General features: G+C 43.3%; 1 protein-coding gene across 1 annotated transcript; it reads left to right on the plus strand.

The window, feature by feature from the left end:
• Positions 1 to 7871: 7871 nt before the first annotated feature.
• LOC105102164 (adhesion G protein-coupled receptor F4) lies at positions 7872 to 17665 on the plus strand. The gene is made up of 8 exons (XM_031434568.2): positions 7872 to 7958; positions 8853 to 8907; positions 10217 to 10368; positions 11575 to 11826; positions 12507 to 13886; positions 16073 to 16114; positions 16536 to 16595; positions 17614 to 17665. Exons 1-8 carry the CDS (start codon positions 7872 to 7874, stop codon positions 17659 to 17661), a joined length of 2076 nt encoding a protein of 691 aa, XP_031290428.2. The 3' UTR covers positions 17662 to 17665.
• Positions 17666 to 17847: the final 182 nt, after the last annotated feature.

The raw sequence follows: 17847 nt of genomic DNA on the forward strand, positions 1-17847 counted from the left end.
GTGACTCACGCGAATGGGTTTGCTTCAGACAAGAGAAACCTGTAATTTCTCTTAGGCGTGTCGGACGGACCCGCTGTGCGGTGAATCACAGACTTACACAAGCCTGGGAACCCAGGGCAGGGTTCCAGTTCTCACCCTGGCTTCTCACCGCAGGTGGCTGGTTTGCACGGGGGAGCCTCCTGGACTTACTTCCCTTTCAGATATGGAGAAGATGGGGACGGGGACCGTGGGAGGCGCCGGGGCGGGCCCGTGATGGGGGGCACGGTGGGGGGAAGCCGGCGCCGACCTTCCCGCTGGGCCGCTTGGTCTCCCGGATGGATGCCGTGAGTACACATGGCTCCCCAGCCCCTCTTTCCCCGTGAAGACAAGGTTGTTTCTGTATTCCAGAATGGGGAAAGTGTGTGATTTATGATGGGACTTTCTGGAGTGCTTGATTCTGCTGGAAGCTTCCCTAATGTTATTTAGAGATTGGCCAGCTCGTGGTTGGAGTATTTCCTAAGTCTCTTTTACGTTTGTTTTTCTTTAAAAAGTCATTTGCCAGGCTGTAAATGGCTCACTCCTAAGAGTGAAAGTTCAAAGCACTTTGTCAGGCAATTAGACTCTCTGTGACCGTCTCCTTTGCTTGATAAACTGGATGAGAAAACTAGCTTTCGATTCGCTTCCTTTAGGCTGAATGTAAAGCTAGGGGGTTTTTTTCGTCTTTTTTCCCACTCCTTCTTCAGTTTTATTAGGTAGAATTATAGTAGCTTCTTCTCTTACTAGGGCTGTCTTTATGTCAACTTCAAAGGAAACAGTTCCTCCAGTTACTGCTAAAACCTTTTTGCAAAGGCATCTCCCCTCGTTCTGAGTGGCCAACACTCTGCTGCTCGGCGGGCTACGTTCCTTATGCTCTGAGGACAATTGTGGGAGCTCTACAGTGTGCATCCTCAGGGGCTGTATTTTCAGTGTCTGCCCTCCAGCGAGCTTTCTTTATGGACCAGAGCAGTTGCTTGACATACCAGTTTCTTTAAAATCATGTAAGTATCAAGATAGCTGGTGAGACGCTGGGAGCTTTCCAACTGTGAGATTATGTGATTCTTCAAACTTATCAGAATTTGAATTCAGACTGCAGTTCTCAGAGAAGCTACTGAGCTACACAGAGACCTGGCTAGACGCGATCTAAAATAGCCAAGGGTGAGGTTTTCATGATTCCAGCAGATCCTTCGTGTCTAACAGCTCATCCAGTGAACCAGTGAGTACATTCTGTTGCTGAGGCCAAGAAACACCCAAACAACTTGGTTAGCCCTGGCTGTGTAATCAGAGTTCTAATTACACACAGTTACAAAATTAGGCTGAGGGGAGCAAAACAAACACACACACGTCCACCCAAAAGTGGGTCACTTAACGCTTAAGTTCCGCATCCTCCAGTTAACCTTTCTGAATCTGTCCTTCCCATCAGTGGGATTGGCCAAGGAATACGAGGTGAGGTGCTGTCTAAAAAGTCAGCTGGCGAGCAAGGCTAGGTCCTCCCTCTCACCTTGGGGTGAAGTTCAGTGGCGAGGAGCACTTTGGGAAAGTGTCCCCTTAGTTTACAAACATTTCCACCCAGCTCACCTGGGGGTGTTTTGCATGCAGAGGTTTGAGAGATCACGCCTTTCCGTGCATTCCTTCCTGCCTGACTGTGGTTACAGCTCCCAGGCTGTACATCCTACTAATTCCTTTGACAGTCTGGATGCCAGCCCTCGCTCAGCCTGTCCAGACAGGTGGGGAGCACTCCGTCCAGGTGAGTCACCTGCAGCAACTCCTCTAGCACCTGGTATCAGAGATACATTCCAGGACCCAGGGAAGATTAATTGTACTTTTGAATGCCAACTCATTTAGAAACTCAGCTCCAGGTACAAAGGAACATGGGACAAATAGGAGGTGGTGTTTAAAAACAGCCAGCGAGTTCTGGGTCTGTCCAGGGAAACGGGGCTTTATGATTTCCGACTCTGTGGACACAGCATGGAGAGACACCTGCCCTGTCATGCCCGTGGCAGACATGGCCAATCTGGCAGTGCGTTCTTTCCTGCTGAGCCGAGAGGGGACCTTGCATCCTTTTACACACCAGGCTCCCGGTGGTACAACAAGGTGGAGGTCCATTAGCCTGGGTGCATTTTTACTTCAATCACCAGGTTCCAAAATGATCTAGCCTTGCAAATGGGCTCATATGCTCCTCTAAGACAGGAACGTTGCCTTGTGATTTTACAACAAAAACTTGAGAAGCTGGCACCATTCACACCTTTATTCATTTATCCACCAGATGTTTATGGAGTGTCTGGTATACACCTTGTGCTCTGCTGGGTGCTGGGGACAGAGAAGTGTCCTTCTGGGTTTACCTCCCAATGATAACCCAATTTTTCCACTAGGTGCAGCCTACTTCCTCTGGGGCTGAGAGACTAAGCCTTGTGCTCTGCTGACTCCTTGTCATTAGGGCTCAGAGCACAGGCAGTGGTGTGGGAGATGCTTATGCTGTGATCTCTCCAGAGAGCCAAACCCCGAGAGGCAGTCCCTCTGGGACTTTAGGCTGAAGCTGCACTTCCCTTGAAGCCTCTGAGGGCAGCAAACCAGATCTTCTCTCTCTCTCTCTCTTTGAAGTCATCACCACATTAGAGCAGAGAGCCTGGCTTCCACTCAGCCACCTAGAATGGCTGTGTATTATTAAGTGAGAAGCCAAAGTGGATGATAGGAGGTAGTTCACATCCTTCGTAAGGATGTGCAGAGAGAGGCAGGTTGTGGGAAGGGGGATGAAGGATTTGGAACTTTTCTAGTTCCTGAGAAGCTGTCACTCCAGATTGCTTGTTGCTTTTATCTCTGAAATAAGGCTCCTTTCATATCCTTTGGGAACAAGATGCGGAGCTGCCTTCATCGGGTGGCTGGTGTAGAAGCGGAGGGAGTTTCCTTGTAAATGTCACGTAGCTACTTGGTTACCTGCTTAGCACTAACAGCCTCAAGTAGAGTTCTTTGGCGCCACGTTTTCTTTTCCTCCCTTTGATTCTCCATTTCGGAGTCTGTGGTTCTCTCCCTGGTGATCAGCCCAGACTTCCGAACGCCCGCCCGGCATCTGTGCCTGCCTTCCCTCCCTCTCCACCCTGAGCATCACGTCCTGTTGCAGGGTAATTCTGACTCGGAAAGTCTACCTGTCCACTGCCTCCTTCTTTCAGGACACACGAAGGCCAGGACTATGACTCTCTGCTGGGCTACCTGGGGGCATGGTGTGGGTGAATTAAAGGAGCTCCCAGGAAGGTATTAACACAGGACTGGCATGGGGCAGGGGGTCCCACAAAGGCATGTAAAGCCTGAGTCTGGAGAGATTAATATATTCCACGATAACACACTGTCTTTGAATAGCAGCCTTAAATCCCCCCAAAGCACTTTTGATGATCAAGTAAATCTGGTAAAACCTGGGTGATGGTCTTGTCACTTTAGGAGCTCTCAGAACTCTGCTATGTGAATGTATGTGTGTGAGGGGGTGGTGATGGCGGTGCACAGTGTTTCCCAAACTGATTGGACCAGGGGACCCCTTAGTCTTTTATAGACCAGTGATTCACAGAAACTCACTTCAGGACACAATGCCTTGGGCCAAATCCAATAGACATCAAATTCTGTATTGCTTGCCCACTAAGAGTAGAGCAGACAGATTTCCCGAATTCACAGAACAACGAAGTATACAAATGTCCTCAGTGCTGTTTTTTCTTTCATCCTTTTTCACTTTACCTTTTGGTACCTGTGACAAACTGTTGTCAAACAAGTGGAGGATACTATGCGTCCGCCCCAGGATAAACATACATTGTTGCCGCATGATTCTGTCAGGAGCATTGCTTACTTTTTTCACATCCCTCCACTGCATGCTGGGATCTTGATTTAAGTAGCCAGGGACAGTTCTTTCCAACAAAGTGTTTTTCTGCCACCATCCCCAAGGGTTTATAGAAATGAGGGATTTTATGAAGCCACACAACTTTGTTGATAAGTTGAACTCTCTGTAGAACCAGAAGTCAGTAAATAGCATAAAGGTAATTTAAGCATCCTTTTCAGAGAATAACTCTGGATTTTCCGTGTAAGGTAGGACCCAGCACGGACTGCGGCCACTCTTCACTAGGAACAAGTAAACCCCTTGACCAGGCGAGCGTCCAGGCGAGCTGGCCTCGGTCACGTTCACATTTGAAAATTTCTTCTTTCAGTACTGTCTGTATATTGCTGATGTCCCTCTGGACAATTTAATGTTTAGATTTTGTGTCCTTGTTTTCCTCGTTTCTGCATTCAGAACCTAGGTTTCTTTTCTCATTCATCGGTACTGCCGTCTGAATGCCAGTACTGATGCGACAGTGAGAAGCTGAAAGCTGGGTTTGGGTGAAGGTCGGACCCTGGGGCAGGCAGGAGGCAGTGAGGGGCTGGAACTGGCTTGTACTGGCTCAGGAGGGCTGGCTGTTCTATTGTCAGGAATTTTGCAAACTGGTGGTATACATAGACATCTTAAAAATTAAAAATTAAATTATATAAATATACCCCTCAAGAGAATTTTCCATGTTGGTTGCATTTCAACTTGATGTTTGGACCATTGAGGTGGGACGACATGAACCCAGAATCAGAGATTCATAAAATGCTAGAGCTGGGAAATGAGACATGAGCTAGAAATGAGATTCTAGTCCAACCTGGTCATTCCATAGATGAGGAAACCAAGGTCCAGTGTACTTGGGAGCCTTGCCCCAAGCCTCCCAGCCAATCTTTAGAATTAGCATTCTCCTTCTTTGGACTTTTTCAGTGAACCACACCCCCTTGAATTAAAGTGTCTGTGTATTTATAGATCTTGAAGCTGAATTTTGACCCAGCTATCTGTTTTTTCAAGTACCAACAGAAATTGCCATCACTATTATATTAATTAGAAAGAAGTCATTTACTAAACCAACAGTTTCTCCATAAGAGGTACTTTCCTGAAAACAGATAAATAAACTGGACACATTAAGATTTAGAATTTATGGTCAGCTAATACTGAGTGTGACTTTTTGTACCACAGTCCATCAATTCTAAGATAGGCATTTGTTTTTCACCTTTGAATATTTCTGAAATTGGAATGTATTGTACAATCAGTGGCATGTCAGGGTTTAACTGGCAAGTTTTTTCTTCTTCTTTCTTAGTGGACATAAAAATAATGATGTTGCTTACAATGTTAGATTCAGTGAAGTACGATCACTTAATTCTGCGTAGCTGTGTCAGTTTGGGCATTTCCTGTTTTTATTTTTGCATGTTTGCCGTTAGTCAGGCATAAACATGAAGGTAAATACATGTGCATTTTTGTCAATGCCATAACTCATTGCCATCGCTATTATTTTTTCCCCCTATTTAGAATGCATTGTTAAGTGCAACCAATGGATCTAAATTAATGAATCGTTAAGGATAAGATGTGAATATTAAAAACTCAAGGAGAAGCTTACTATACGTAGACATTGTGCGAGGTCTTAGAGAGGCTCTTCATTTGTATCTGCAGAAATTTTTCAGTTTGAAATTATGCAAAACTCAAAGTTCATTCTAATTATTAAGTCTTTATCAATAGTTAATCAAAGAATGTGTGCTTCCCCTATTCTGTTTATATAATATCAACCTCTGATCTGTGTTTGCTATCTTTTGTTTTTAATGGAGGCACTGGGGATTGAACCCAGGACCTCATGCATGCTAAGCGTGCACTCTACCACTGAGCTACACCCTCCCTCCTTCAACCTCTGATTACGGATTATGCTGGGCAATGCTTCTGTTTATTTTTAAATTCTTCATTCTCAGAGCTCTTAAGCTGTCCTCACTGTCTGCTCTGCAGGAAACTCTGGCTTTTGGTCTTAGCCAACACCTGAATTCTGCTGGGAGGAAATCCCTTTCCACTCTTTTTGGCAAGAAGAGAAACTATCTGACTGGGGCGAACCTGAAAACACCTGTCTACCTGACTCATCCCCACCAATCAAACTGGGCAAAAATAAGAATGCTCTGACTCCTCTTGAGTAACATCATTAAACATTCTCTCCCCAACATTTGTAGTAACTGAAGGAAATTTTACAAGTAATTATCATACCAAACGGTATGTGGGTTACATACACCAGACTCTAAGAACATGAATGATCAAGTAGCAAATTAATTAACCAAAAATAACCAATTGTGCTGAGTTCAAAGTTTGTGTTTCATATGATCATGCTTATGATTTTGTATCACATATATATGTCTTCTAGTAAAATTTTTCTTAGTTTATGTGAATCATGAAATGTATCATCATTTCATAACGTCCCACAAAGAGCAGAGTGATCTATAGAAAATGTCATGGCTATTGGATCCTTTACTCTTGGGACACCTTTAGGAACTACTGACTTAGAGGCCTTAGCATTGGATGGGGGAAAATTTTTGGACTCCGTAAATCACATCACACTGTATCACTAAGCCAAATGCCTGACTTTCTTCCAGCAAGATTAGCTTTAAGCAAAGTCCCTATTTTGAAAACAATGAAGGATAAAAGTGACCCTTCTCCTGAAGCCTTAGACAGCAGGCATTATTATAAATATCTCCCTTTGGCTGTCCTTCAACCATTTCACTGCGCATTTCAAATGATGCTCCCCAGGTGGAGAAGAGTTGAATTTACTCATCAGTCTGAGTTGGTCATCAGTTGGTCCTGAATGTAGGTATCTTTTCTCTCCGATGTACTGGGGGAAGGAGATTTCAATAGGATTGTGAAGAGGAAGAAGGAGAAAGGATGGAATTGACCAACTTGGTGGGAGAAGTGAACAATTTTTGACTTGCTAATAAAAGTGAATCTTATAGTAACTATTTCTGTTTTTCCAATTGCAGGTTACAATCCCCTAGAGGGCTGTGAATTCAATTTAGTGGGTGGCAACCAACGTTTGAGAGAACGTCAGGTAGAATAAAGTGGGATACAAGATAAAAATCATGGATATGTCAGAGTGCCTTGCTTCCAGGTAAGAAGAATAGCATTTTAACATAGGAGTTTTTAAAATATAAAAATTATGTACTTTTTAGTTTTTATATGGATGCCTGTATACATAACAGTGCGTGCTCCGGTAGCAGACAATAGCGTATATTCATTTTATTTTAAGTTACTTGACTCTATATGCTTGGAGCACCACTTGGGACAGTGGTTCTCAACTCAGGGCAGTTTCTCCCCCAGGGCACATTTGGCAATGTCTGGAGATATTTTTGACTGTCATAGCTGGGAAGAGGTTAGCTCCTGGCATCTTGTGGGTAGAGGCCAGTGCTGCATAGGACAGTCCCTAACAACAAAGAACCATCCAACTTGGCCATCAGCCCTGCTAGAGATTAAGAATTGCTCTCCAGCTGGATCATCTGGGTTGAGCTCTTGGCTACACCATGTTTTATCTGAGTGATCGTGGGCTCATAATTGCTCCATGCTTTATAATTTAGTTTCTCCTTTGAAAAAAAAAATGAATATAGTGATAATATCTCAAATCATATGATGAAATGAGTTAGTGCAAAGAAAGTGCTTAGTACAGTGGTTGGAAAATGGAAGTTCTTGATAAACGTTACTATGAAAAAAACTTGTGGATTAAATAAGAAGAGATGATGCTTCAGTGAACATACGTCTTTCCTGGTGCTCCCGTCATTCCTGACTGTTGTTTGTAGCAAGGTCAACAGTTGATAGAAAAATATTTCCTTTTTTTTTCACATTTTAGCTGGCTTGAAGTAGATATTGGTGTCCTTCCCCGAGGCAGGTCGTTTGGGAGTGAATATCTCAGAGCATCCAGTGGGCTCCCGAGGGGCTGGTTGGTCGGCTGAGTATCGTGTTAATCACGTGGGGCTGCCACTTCCTCCTCTACTGCAGGTGAAGGTCCTCACATGTGAAAATGAAGTCCCAGGTAATCATGGTTTGCTGTGTAATGCTATTTCTGGCCACAGAATCTTCTCATCCTAGAACCAAGATCCACATAAAAGTAAGTTTGGTCCATTCTTAATACAATCCCGTGAGAAATCTGTCAGTTCTCTGAAAGGACTAGATTTATGGTAAATAATGTTGTTACTTAAAAGAAATTTTCAAATGACTATGCTTTTACCCTTACTGATTAGCTTTCCAGAGACAGGAACCAAGAAAAGTGGAGAGGTGGCTGGGACTGGCGACAGGATAGCACGGTTGTGACAGGGCGCAACAGTACAGTAGAAAGACCACTTTGCAAGCAGCTGAGTATGTGGGCAGGAAGGCAGCTGCTGGGAGGAGGAAGCACCAGCCTGGCAGTTCAGCCATTTAGGTTCAGACCTTAACTTTGCTTGTTAGTTGCACAAGTTGCTTCACTTCTCCCAGTCTTAATTCCCTTACCTGTAACGTGAAGGGTGTTTATTTATTTATGTATATTTTAGTCCCTTAGAGCCACAAAAAGAGTTTGTGATTCTATTATTGTAGCCTAGTGCTCATTCCTAGTGTCTGCTCATTTCTTCCTCCCCAAGGACACACAGTATCTGGCGGACCATTTTCATTCCGTGTCATTGTTACAGTTAATACAGGCAGGGAAGAGCTTTGCGCTAGAATGTCATCACTGTGCCCTCCCAGGATGCGCCAACTTTCTAACTTTTCCAAATGTATCCAATCCACTGACTTTAGAGCCCTGGTGACCACGTTCAGGTTTCCAGCCTTCACCAGGGGACGGCATGTTCTCCGTCAGGACTCGCACCCCTGTGTCCTTCTGCAAATTCCTGCAATGTGAGCTGCAGTTTTCTTCCTAGTCCTGAACACATTTTTTTTCAAATCGCCATGGAGCCTCTAAGTTGAGATGAGAGAGGAGAGCCCCACAGTAAAGAAGACCTTTATATAAAGTGAAATTTATGTTTTACAGGATGGAGATAAACTTCAAGGTCCTGAAGGAAAACCCAAGACTGGGAAGATGCAAGGTATGTGGCTACAGAATGTTCTTCTTCCATTGGAAGACTGGGCAGAAGAAAGGAAGAGCATTGATACTGCAAATCTGTCCCAAGACCATAAGATTTCAAGCAGAATAACAATCTCTAATAAGTTCTCAATGTTTACCAGTGTTAATAGATTTTCTTACAATTATATGTTTGTCCACGGCAGAGTCAATGTAGCGAGTTGGCAAATACTCACGTGTGTTTTAGACTAGGAGACAAGAGTGCATTTTAACACTCAGAAGGGAATATCTGTTTGAACTAATGAGCTAATGAGAGGTAGAAGAGGGGAGAGGATGGGATTCATTTGTTCCTTTACTCAAAGATATTTTCAGGATGCTTAAATATCTGTAACACTCTGGGGCTGAGAGGTCTGCAGAGGTGATATAACAGGTGTGATGTTGGCAAGACCGGTCACTCCCGAAAAGTGAGAGAGAAACTGTGGCGGCGTGATTAGTAGTAAGATAGTGAAGTCACATGGTTCTCACCCACACAGCGGTGACAGCTGGGTTCTGCACAGTCATGGCCAAGTATATTTTTGGTGGCAAATACCTCTCTACACAGATGTGGAACCGAGAAAGGAAAGGGGAGGGAAAGTAGTAACATTCATTGAGCACTTAAGACAACCCTGATCTAAGTGCTATATAAGATGCTGTCCCATCAGTGTTTGTAGCAAAATTATAGCATTACCTCCAAACCGTAGGGAGGAAGACACGGAGAAGCACTCAGTTTAAATAACTTGCAAAAACTGCTACACTTGGGTAGATGTCAAAGAAAGAGGCAAAGCCACTCATTCCCTTTCTCCATGAATGGAGTCATCCACAGCGCTGTCCAAGCCATAAATATGAGTGCATTTATTGATTCACAGCCAGTTGGTCACCTCATTGTATTTATTTCAACACCTTAATAGCTCTCAGCATTTTCTACTTCTTTCCATTAAAAAAAAAATAAAAAATATAAAAATAAAAAATTAAAGAATGACAGTGACCCAATAGGGGATGCTTTAAAAGGCTCCTGGGTGGGAATGGGGCAGAGAAGGATAACCACACCCCATAGAAAGGAGTAGGATCAAAAACGCTTAGGTCAGTTGCTTAAATGCCACAAAGCAAATAATTCCTCAGAACTCACACCTTTCTCTCTCCTTGGACTGAGCTTCACAGTCTGCCTGGCAGGTCTTACTCGCTATGAAGGACCCAGCTGAATGTCACCTCCGCTGGGAAGCCACCCCCCAAAGCCCCAGAATGAGTTAGATGCGGAAATGCTAATTAGGGCTTCTCTCTCTCCCACTGCCTTTCAGAGAAATGCCAAGGACTTTGCTCCACTTCTTCCAACTGCAGCCAGCCCTGTGCCCAGCACTTTCATGGAGAAATAGGATTTACCTGTAGCGGAAACAAGTGGCAAAAATCAACTGAAACTTGTACAAGCCTTTCTGTGGAAGCACTCTTTAAGGTGATGTGTTTACAATTTGGATATTTGCACATTTGCATATTTGCATATTCTACAAGAGCCTGTCCCCCCAGAACGGGTAGAGGCAATTTTCATGTTTGCTGCTTAGCCTGACAATAAGTCTCAGATCTGGGCTTGAGACATTCTACAGAGTGGCCTACGTTTGTGTCTTACCATTACTTCTTTACCCAGATTCTCAGCAGCTCTCCACAATCCCTGCTCTCTCTCTTTCTCCCTCTGAGAATCTTCTCTCAAAAAATATCTGAAACTCATTTACACAAGGATAAATACTTCGAGGTTAAGGTTTTAGCTCTGAAGATGGATTTGCATGACTCTTAGGCTAATCCATTAAGCAACTAAATTGTCTAGAATCAAATTCATTTTGATATATTTTTCCGGTGCTTTCAATCACTTGGCCAAAGGAAAGGAGAGATGTGTGACCTCGAGGGAGTAGAAATTCAGTGAATACAACAGATTTCAATTAAAATGAAAATATCCTTTCACTTAGTGACTATTTCTGCCTCCCCTCCAATCCTGTAGATGGACCCTGATCTCTTGAATCTCCTAAAATTTTAACAGTGCAGTCTGTCCCTTAGCATAGCTAATCACACAGATATCCTTGTAGCTACAGTGGCATTTAAAAGGGAGTTAAATGAATAAATTATTGCTTTGGCTTGCCCAAAGTCCCGTTCTGGGAAATTCTAGGTAAAGTTATGAAGAAATGAACAAATAACTTCTTCTAATTAGTGAACTCTAGACTTCTCGAAATCACAATGCCTTAGCACTCTGTGTTTGAACTGCCAACCTCCAAAAACCACTCCCCCATGAAATTCCACGTGGCTCCTCTTTAAAAAAATAAGTAAATGAAACAATTAGGCAAATTTTGTTTCTAGAGTTTCTCCATCTCTCTGGAGAAAACTCTCTTGTAATAACACTTGAGTTAAAATCACTGTCCTGAAAGCAAGTTCTGATAAGAAAGGTCAGTATCCTGATCTCTGTGGGAATTTGGGTGGAATCTCCTGTCTGTTTGGGACCCCATTTAATTTTTCCTTACTTCTCAGCACCTAAACCACTTTTTAGGACCATTTTGCCTCTTTGTTTGTTTTTCCCCTGTGGATTATTTGTGCCTCCAACTCCTTTTGTCTGACGTGTTAGGCGCTTAATTATATTTGAATGAAACAATTGTTTTTTTAAAAAAAATAAAAACAGGGCTCAAATAGTGCATCACGCCTCTCCATCGCAGCACCATTTATCCCCCTGCACATTCTTGACTTTCGAGCTCCAGAGCCCATCAAGAGCGTAGCTCATGGCATCCGAAAGAACTGCCCACTTGATTTCGCCTGCATAGTTGATACTGTGAAGTCATCAGAAGCCACATCTGGAAATATTGCATTCATAGTGGAGATACTGAAAAATATTTCTACAGACTTATCTGATAACGTTACCCGAGAGAAAATGAAGGTATTCTTTGTTAATTTCATTTTAAAAACTGACAATCTTTTTTTTTCCCCAAATCTTGCATTTTAATAGTTTCAAATGTGCTTTCTCAGGGGAAAAACTACAATAACCCCAGGAACCATCACAACAATTCATTTCAGTATTGGATATCAATTCATTCTAGTTTATGAAAGTTTTCAAGAAGTTAGAGCTTTTTTTTTAATACATGTTTTTGTACAGACTTAATATTTTCAAGAAACTATCACCTACTGATGGCTGTGAGCAAGACTGAGCCCGCTGTAGTGTTTCCAAAATTTTATTCTTGTGGAACGTAAATGTTCTGAGAAATGTGAGAAGTTCTATTTTTCGGAGGGTGACCTGGAGCACAGCAGTATAGGAACGCGGTTAAACAAAGCCAAACAAGTTTCCTTATGGCAGGACGTTTTAAGAGCTTTTAATGTGTTGATGAACTTTGGCACACTCAATGTATTCATGGATTTTGGCAAAAAAAAAGTTTATTTTTAGCATTCTTTTACTTTTCTCCCCTCTCTGCAGACTTACTAGTATGAGATTCTAATAAACAGAAAAGAAATATGTCAAATAATATCAAGCCGTTTGATCTTTAGTAGCTTCAGATTTTAGAAATCGATTTTGTACAATTATGTGTAAATCCTCAGTACGGTATCCGCTCTTCTCCATTGTAGAGCTACAGCAAAGTCGCCAACCACATCCTCGACCCGGCAGTCATTCCAAACTGGGCTTTTATTCCAGACAAAAATGCCAGCTCAGATTTGCTGCAGGCAGTGAATGCGTTTGCCAGGCGACTCCGCATCTACCATGAACCCGAGCACATCGTGGATGAACTGTTCATTCAGACAAAAGGATTTCCCATCAACCACAATACCCAAGGGAGAAGTTTCAATTTCTCCTCGAACGTGAGCAACACAACGGAGGGTATCCTAGGAATCGTAGAAATTCCCAGTCAGGAGCTGTGGAAGCTGCCACCAAATGCATCCCTAGCCATCAGCATCGCTTTTCCCACCTTGGGGGCTGTTCTGAAGGAAGCCCACTTGCAAGATGAGGATCTTCCCAGGCCCGTAAATGGGCTGGTCCTTTCTGTGATCTTACCAGAAGAACTGAAGCAAATCTTACTCACCTTTGAGAAGATCAATAGGCCCCAGAACGCCAGGGCGCAGTGTGTCGGCTGGCACTCCAGCAGAAGGAGGTGGGATGAGAGCGTGTGTGAAACAGTGCTGGATGTCGCGAACAGAGCAAAATGCCGGTGTAACTACACCAACGCCGTGACGTCTTTTTCCATTCTCATGTCCCCCAGATCCATAGACAACAAGGTCCTGGACTACATCACCTGCATTGGGCTCAGCAGCTCCATCCTGAGCTTGATCCTTTGCCTGATCATTGAAGCCACGGTGTGGTCCCGGGTGGTGGTGACGGAGATATCATACATGCGACACGTGTGCATCGTGAACATAGCTGTGTCGCTCCTGACCGCCAACGTGTGGTTCATCCTAGGCACCAACTTTAACAGAAAGGCCCAGGACTACAACTGGTGTGTAGCGGTGACCTTTTTCAGCCACTTTTTCTACCTCTCCCTGTTCTTCTGGATGCTCTTCAAAGCTCTGCTCATCATCTACGGAATACTGGTGGTCTTCCGGAGGATGATGAAGTCCCGCATGATGGCCATTGGCTTTGCCATTGGCTATGGGTGCCCGTTGGTCATCGCTGTCACCACAGTTGCTGTCACAGTGCCAGGGAGAGGCTACACGAGACATGGTGCCTGTTGGCTTAACTGGGACGACACCAAAGCCCTTTTAGCATTTGCCATCCCAGCCTTGGTCATCGTGGCTGTGAATCTTGTTGTGGTTTTGGTTGTTGCGGTCAACACTCAGAGGCCCTCTATTGGCAGTTCCAAGTCTCAGGATTTGGCCATAATTATGAGGATCAGCAAAAATGTTGCCATCCTCACCCCACTTCTGGGACTGACCTGGGGTTTCGGAATAGCCACCCTCCTGCAAGGCACTTCCTTGATATTCCATATCATCTTTGCCCTGCTCAATGCTTTCCAGGTAAGTTCCAAGAGGGAGACTTCTATTAATGAATACTAGTCATTAATATTGTGTCTATAAAATATTATCATTTTGTAATTTGGTATGCTAGCTATAAAAATGAAACATGGCTATGGCTTAAAAATATGGGACACAATATTCCTTCCATTTCCTTCCATGTCTTGGAGATATTTATCTGTGACATTTATCACCCTCTTGATTATCCAGCTGGATTCAGATGATCAGGCTGGTTGAGTAGCAATCTCCTTTCTTCTCTCCTCACTGATTTACCTGCATCCCTCCTAAAGCTTCAATGTCAAAGGTTCAACTTCAAGGTCAATGAAGCTGATGTTCAACCTATAAAGGACGAGTCTTTGGCCAGGGATGTGTGAGGCTACACTCACATGTTATGCCTCAAAACAAGAACAATTGTGATCCTTTCTCAGGAAGTCTGGGGCTTCAACGAAGTCGTAGTCACATCTCACAGTGTGGAGAGAGGGGCCCTGCCACTCCCTGTGGGTGCTAACCAGCCAGGCAATCTCAGACCTCTTCCCCGCTGCTCTCTGTGAAATAAATGCACCTCATCACTCACAGAAATGGACCTCGGCACATGTTACCTGCTCCTAGGAAGGTCATTTTCCCTGGTCCTCAAACTTCTCATCTGTAAGATAAACATGGATCTATGACCGCCACTGTCTTTTCTTGCTTAACGTGCTTGGCTTGACAAGATCATTCCTCTAAAAGTTGTTTTCCTCCGTCCTGGCTACTCGGCTCGCCCTTCTGGGGAAGCTGTCGCTAGCCAGGCTGCTTTCCAACCCCGTGGGTCATGGAAAATGTGGCAAGATCATATTCTTAGTTGTGTTTTTAGTAAGGGGTTGGCCACAGTCACCTGCTGCCTGCTTTTGTAAATAGCTTTATTGACAGACAGCCACGCGCATTTGTTTACAACTCGCCTCCGGGCAGCTTTTGAGTGACAGCAGCAAAGATGAGAAAGTTGCAACAGACACTGTGCAGCCTGCAAAGCCTAAAATATTTATTATCTGCAAAAAAAATTTTTTTTGACCTCTGCTTTAAGTAAAATAAACATAACTGCTTAATAAAGCGGCCAGGTATTCATATTCACACATCACCATTGCTCTATTTAAAAGCTTGATGCAAAATAATAGAGCTGACTTTAAAGGAATGCCGGCTCAGTTCAATCATATATATTTACTCATAATTCTTGAATAACTATGGAGAACATTTATGTCACTCTTCCCTTTGCATCGACTTAAAGAGGAAGCTTTGACTTAGGGTTGGTTTGGTTTGTCTTTTTAATCAGAGATTTTTGGACTCACATAAATCTCCCCAACTCTCAAAGCTACTCTGATTGCTGATGCGCTCATTCTGTTTTTACTTTGCAACTTAATTAAACCCCAGGAAGTTCTGTTCCGTGTTTCGTTTTTCAGATCATTTCTTTTTCTCTTTTCTTGATGGAAACAAATGTTCTAAACTCCCTTTGGTTACACACACTCCGCTTTCCCAAGCAAGGTTTCCCGGTGTCTCACATTTTAAAATCTCAGTCTTCTGCTCATTGTTTCTTCCCCATGAACCCATCCTTCCTTGGAAACTGGCTTCCCTTCCCTCTCATGGCAGGTTCTAGCTTTTTCTTGGACCTCAACTCTCACCACTTAAAAAGACTATCAATTAGTGTGACTTTACAGGTGACCAGATAATTTAAATGTGAAGAGACCCAGCCTTCCTGGTCTGCGGAAACTTTTCCTGCCAGCTCAGAGGTTCTAGCTGCCAATTTCTTGACTTTTCCTCTGAAAACAGACTAGAATACAAGCTTCATTTTCTCAAGACAACTTCCCTGATTGTGACTTTGCATTACAAGATTTCCTGTCACGTGTTTCTGTCATCCCGAGTAAGAGCAGCTGTATTAATATTTGGGAAGAAACAAACAGATTTAATAAAGTTGAAAACGATCCTACAGCTGTGACCATTCAATAAACACCACAACTGTCACGTACAATCGTGACGGTGGTCCTCCTTCCTGGAAGCAGGGTCAAAAATACCCATCCATGCATTTTTATCGGAATCAGCAGGAACTGACGTTTCTAATAGTTGGTGACTATCTCAGAAGGAATCTGGAAGAGGGGTATTAAGATAACAGTGGGGATATTGCCTGCAAAATGGTCCCTCATACTTTTTGACTTTTGCTACAGGGGTTCTTCATCTTGCTGTTCGGAACTATTATGGATCACAAGGTAATTTGAGTTTGCTTCACTCGTAAATGGTTTCCACATGCTTGAGGGGAGTGGGATGAAGCAGCCTTGATCAGAGGGTTGTTGAGTTTTTGGGGAGGTTTGTGTGTTAATTCAAGGCATCAGCTGTAAGGAGGAGAGGAAAGAACTATACCCTCCCATCTCCTGCTCTTTGTCAAGTCACCTGGAGGCTGTGTGTGAGCAGAGCTGGTGAAAAGCAGAAAAATCGTGACCGGAATTTTCATCTTAATCCTAAATCTAGTTGTAACGACACCTCACCTTTTATCCACGTCTTATGATTTGCCAAGCACGGTGCTAAGCCCCCTGCTGCTGCTTCTGCTAGGGTTACTGGTCTCAGAGTGTCAGGACACAGCTCTGGGCTTTGGGGAGGACCTGTGTTTCCTCACTGTCCTTGCTTCTTCAGATAAGAGATGCTTTGAGAATGAGGATGTCTTCACTGAAGGCGCCGTCAAGGGTAGCAGAGGTAAGTCTCTCCTTCTCAGTCTCAATACTGGAGGGTCAGTGTCCTCGGCAGAGTCAAGCAGAGGCAAATATTATCGCCTACTCTTCAGGATTTGTTAGCAAACAGAGTCATCAGGGCATACCTCCATTCATTTCTTCATTTCTTCATTCGTCACATTCCGAATATCCTGCTGAAGTTGAAGGTCAATGGAATATGCCCTTCAAGGGTATTTTTCCATATTGGTTGTATTTCAACTTGATGTTTGGTCCATTGAGAACCATAAAATGCTATTCATAAAATGGTAGAGCTGGGAAATGAGACATGAGCTAGAAATGAGATTTTAGTCCAACCTCATCTTTCCACAGGTGGAGGAACTAAGGTCCAGTGTATTTGGGAGCCTTGCCCCAAGCCACCCAGCTTTAGAATGAGCATTCTCCTTCTTTGGACTTTTTCAGTGAACCTCACCCCCTTGAGCTGAAGTGTCTGCATATTTATAGATCTTGAAGCTAAATTTTGACCCAATTATCTGTCTTTCCAAGTACCGACAGAATTTGCCATCACTGTTATATTAATTAGAAAGAAGTCATTTACTCAATCAACAGTTTCTCCATAAGAGCCACTTTTTAAAAAAACAAACAAATAAACTGGACACATTGAGATTCAGAATTTACGGTCAGCTAATACCGAGTGTGACTTTTTGTACCACAGTCCATCAATTCTAAGATAGGCATTTGTTTTTCACCTTTGAATATTTCTGAAATTGGAATGTATTGTACAATCAGTGGCATGTCAGGGTTTAATTGGCAAGTTTTTTCTTTTTCTTTCTTAGTGGACATAAAACTAATGCTGCTGCTTACAATGTTAGATTCAGTGAAGTACGATCACTTAATTCTGAGTAGCTGTGCCAATTTGGGTACTTCATGTTTTCATTTTTGCATGTTTGCCGTTAGTCAGGCATAAACATGAAGATAAATATATGTGCATTTTTGTCAATGCCGTTATTCATTGACATCTAACTGTTACTTTTTCCCCCATTTAGAATGCATCGTTAAGTCCAACCAATGGATCTAAACTAATGCATCGGTGAGACTAAGAGGTGAGTATTAAAAATTCAAGGAGATGCTTCACTTGCAAGTTGCGACAAACTCCTCATGTCATCTCAGCTTATACGACCAAACCTTAAGAATTCTTTTCTCCTTTTTTCTGTCCTCAGTCATATCACACCTGCTCTGATACAGGATACGTCCTGCCATTTACAGCGCTCACACACCTT

The sequence above is a fragment of the Camelus dromedarius genome, chromosome 19 (assembly GCF_036321535.1).
Source record: "Camelus dromedarius isolate mCamDro1 chromosome 19, mCamDro1.pat, whole genome shotgun sequence".
In the NCBI taxonomy this organism is placed as follows: domain Eukaryota; kingdom Metazoa; phylum Chordata; class Mammalia; order Artiodactyla; family Camelidae; genus Camelus; species Camelus dromedarius.

Coding starts and splice junctions, on each gene's coding strand:
- LOC105102164 (XM_031434568.2), top strand. CDS start 7,872: ATGAAGTCCCAGGTAATCATGGTTTGCTGTGTAATGCTATTTCTGGCC. Junction 7,959..8,852: donor GAACCAAGATCCACATAAAA/GTAAGTTTGGTC, acceptor TATGTTTTACAG/GATGGAGATAAACTTCAAGG. Junction 16,596..17,613: donor CGCCGTCAAGGGTAGCAGAG/GTAAGTCTCTCC, acceptor TCCCCCATTTAG/AATGCATCGTTAAGTCCAAC.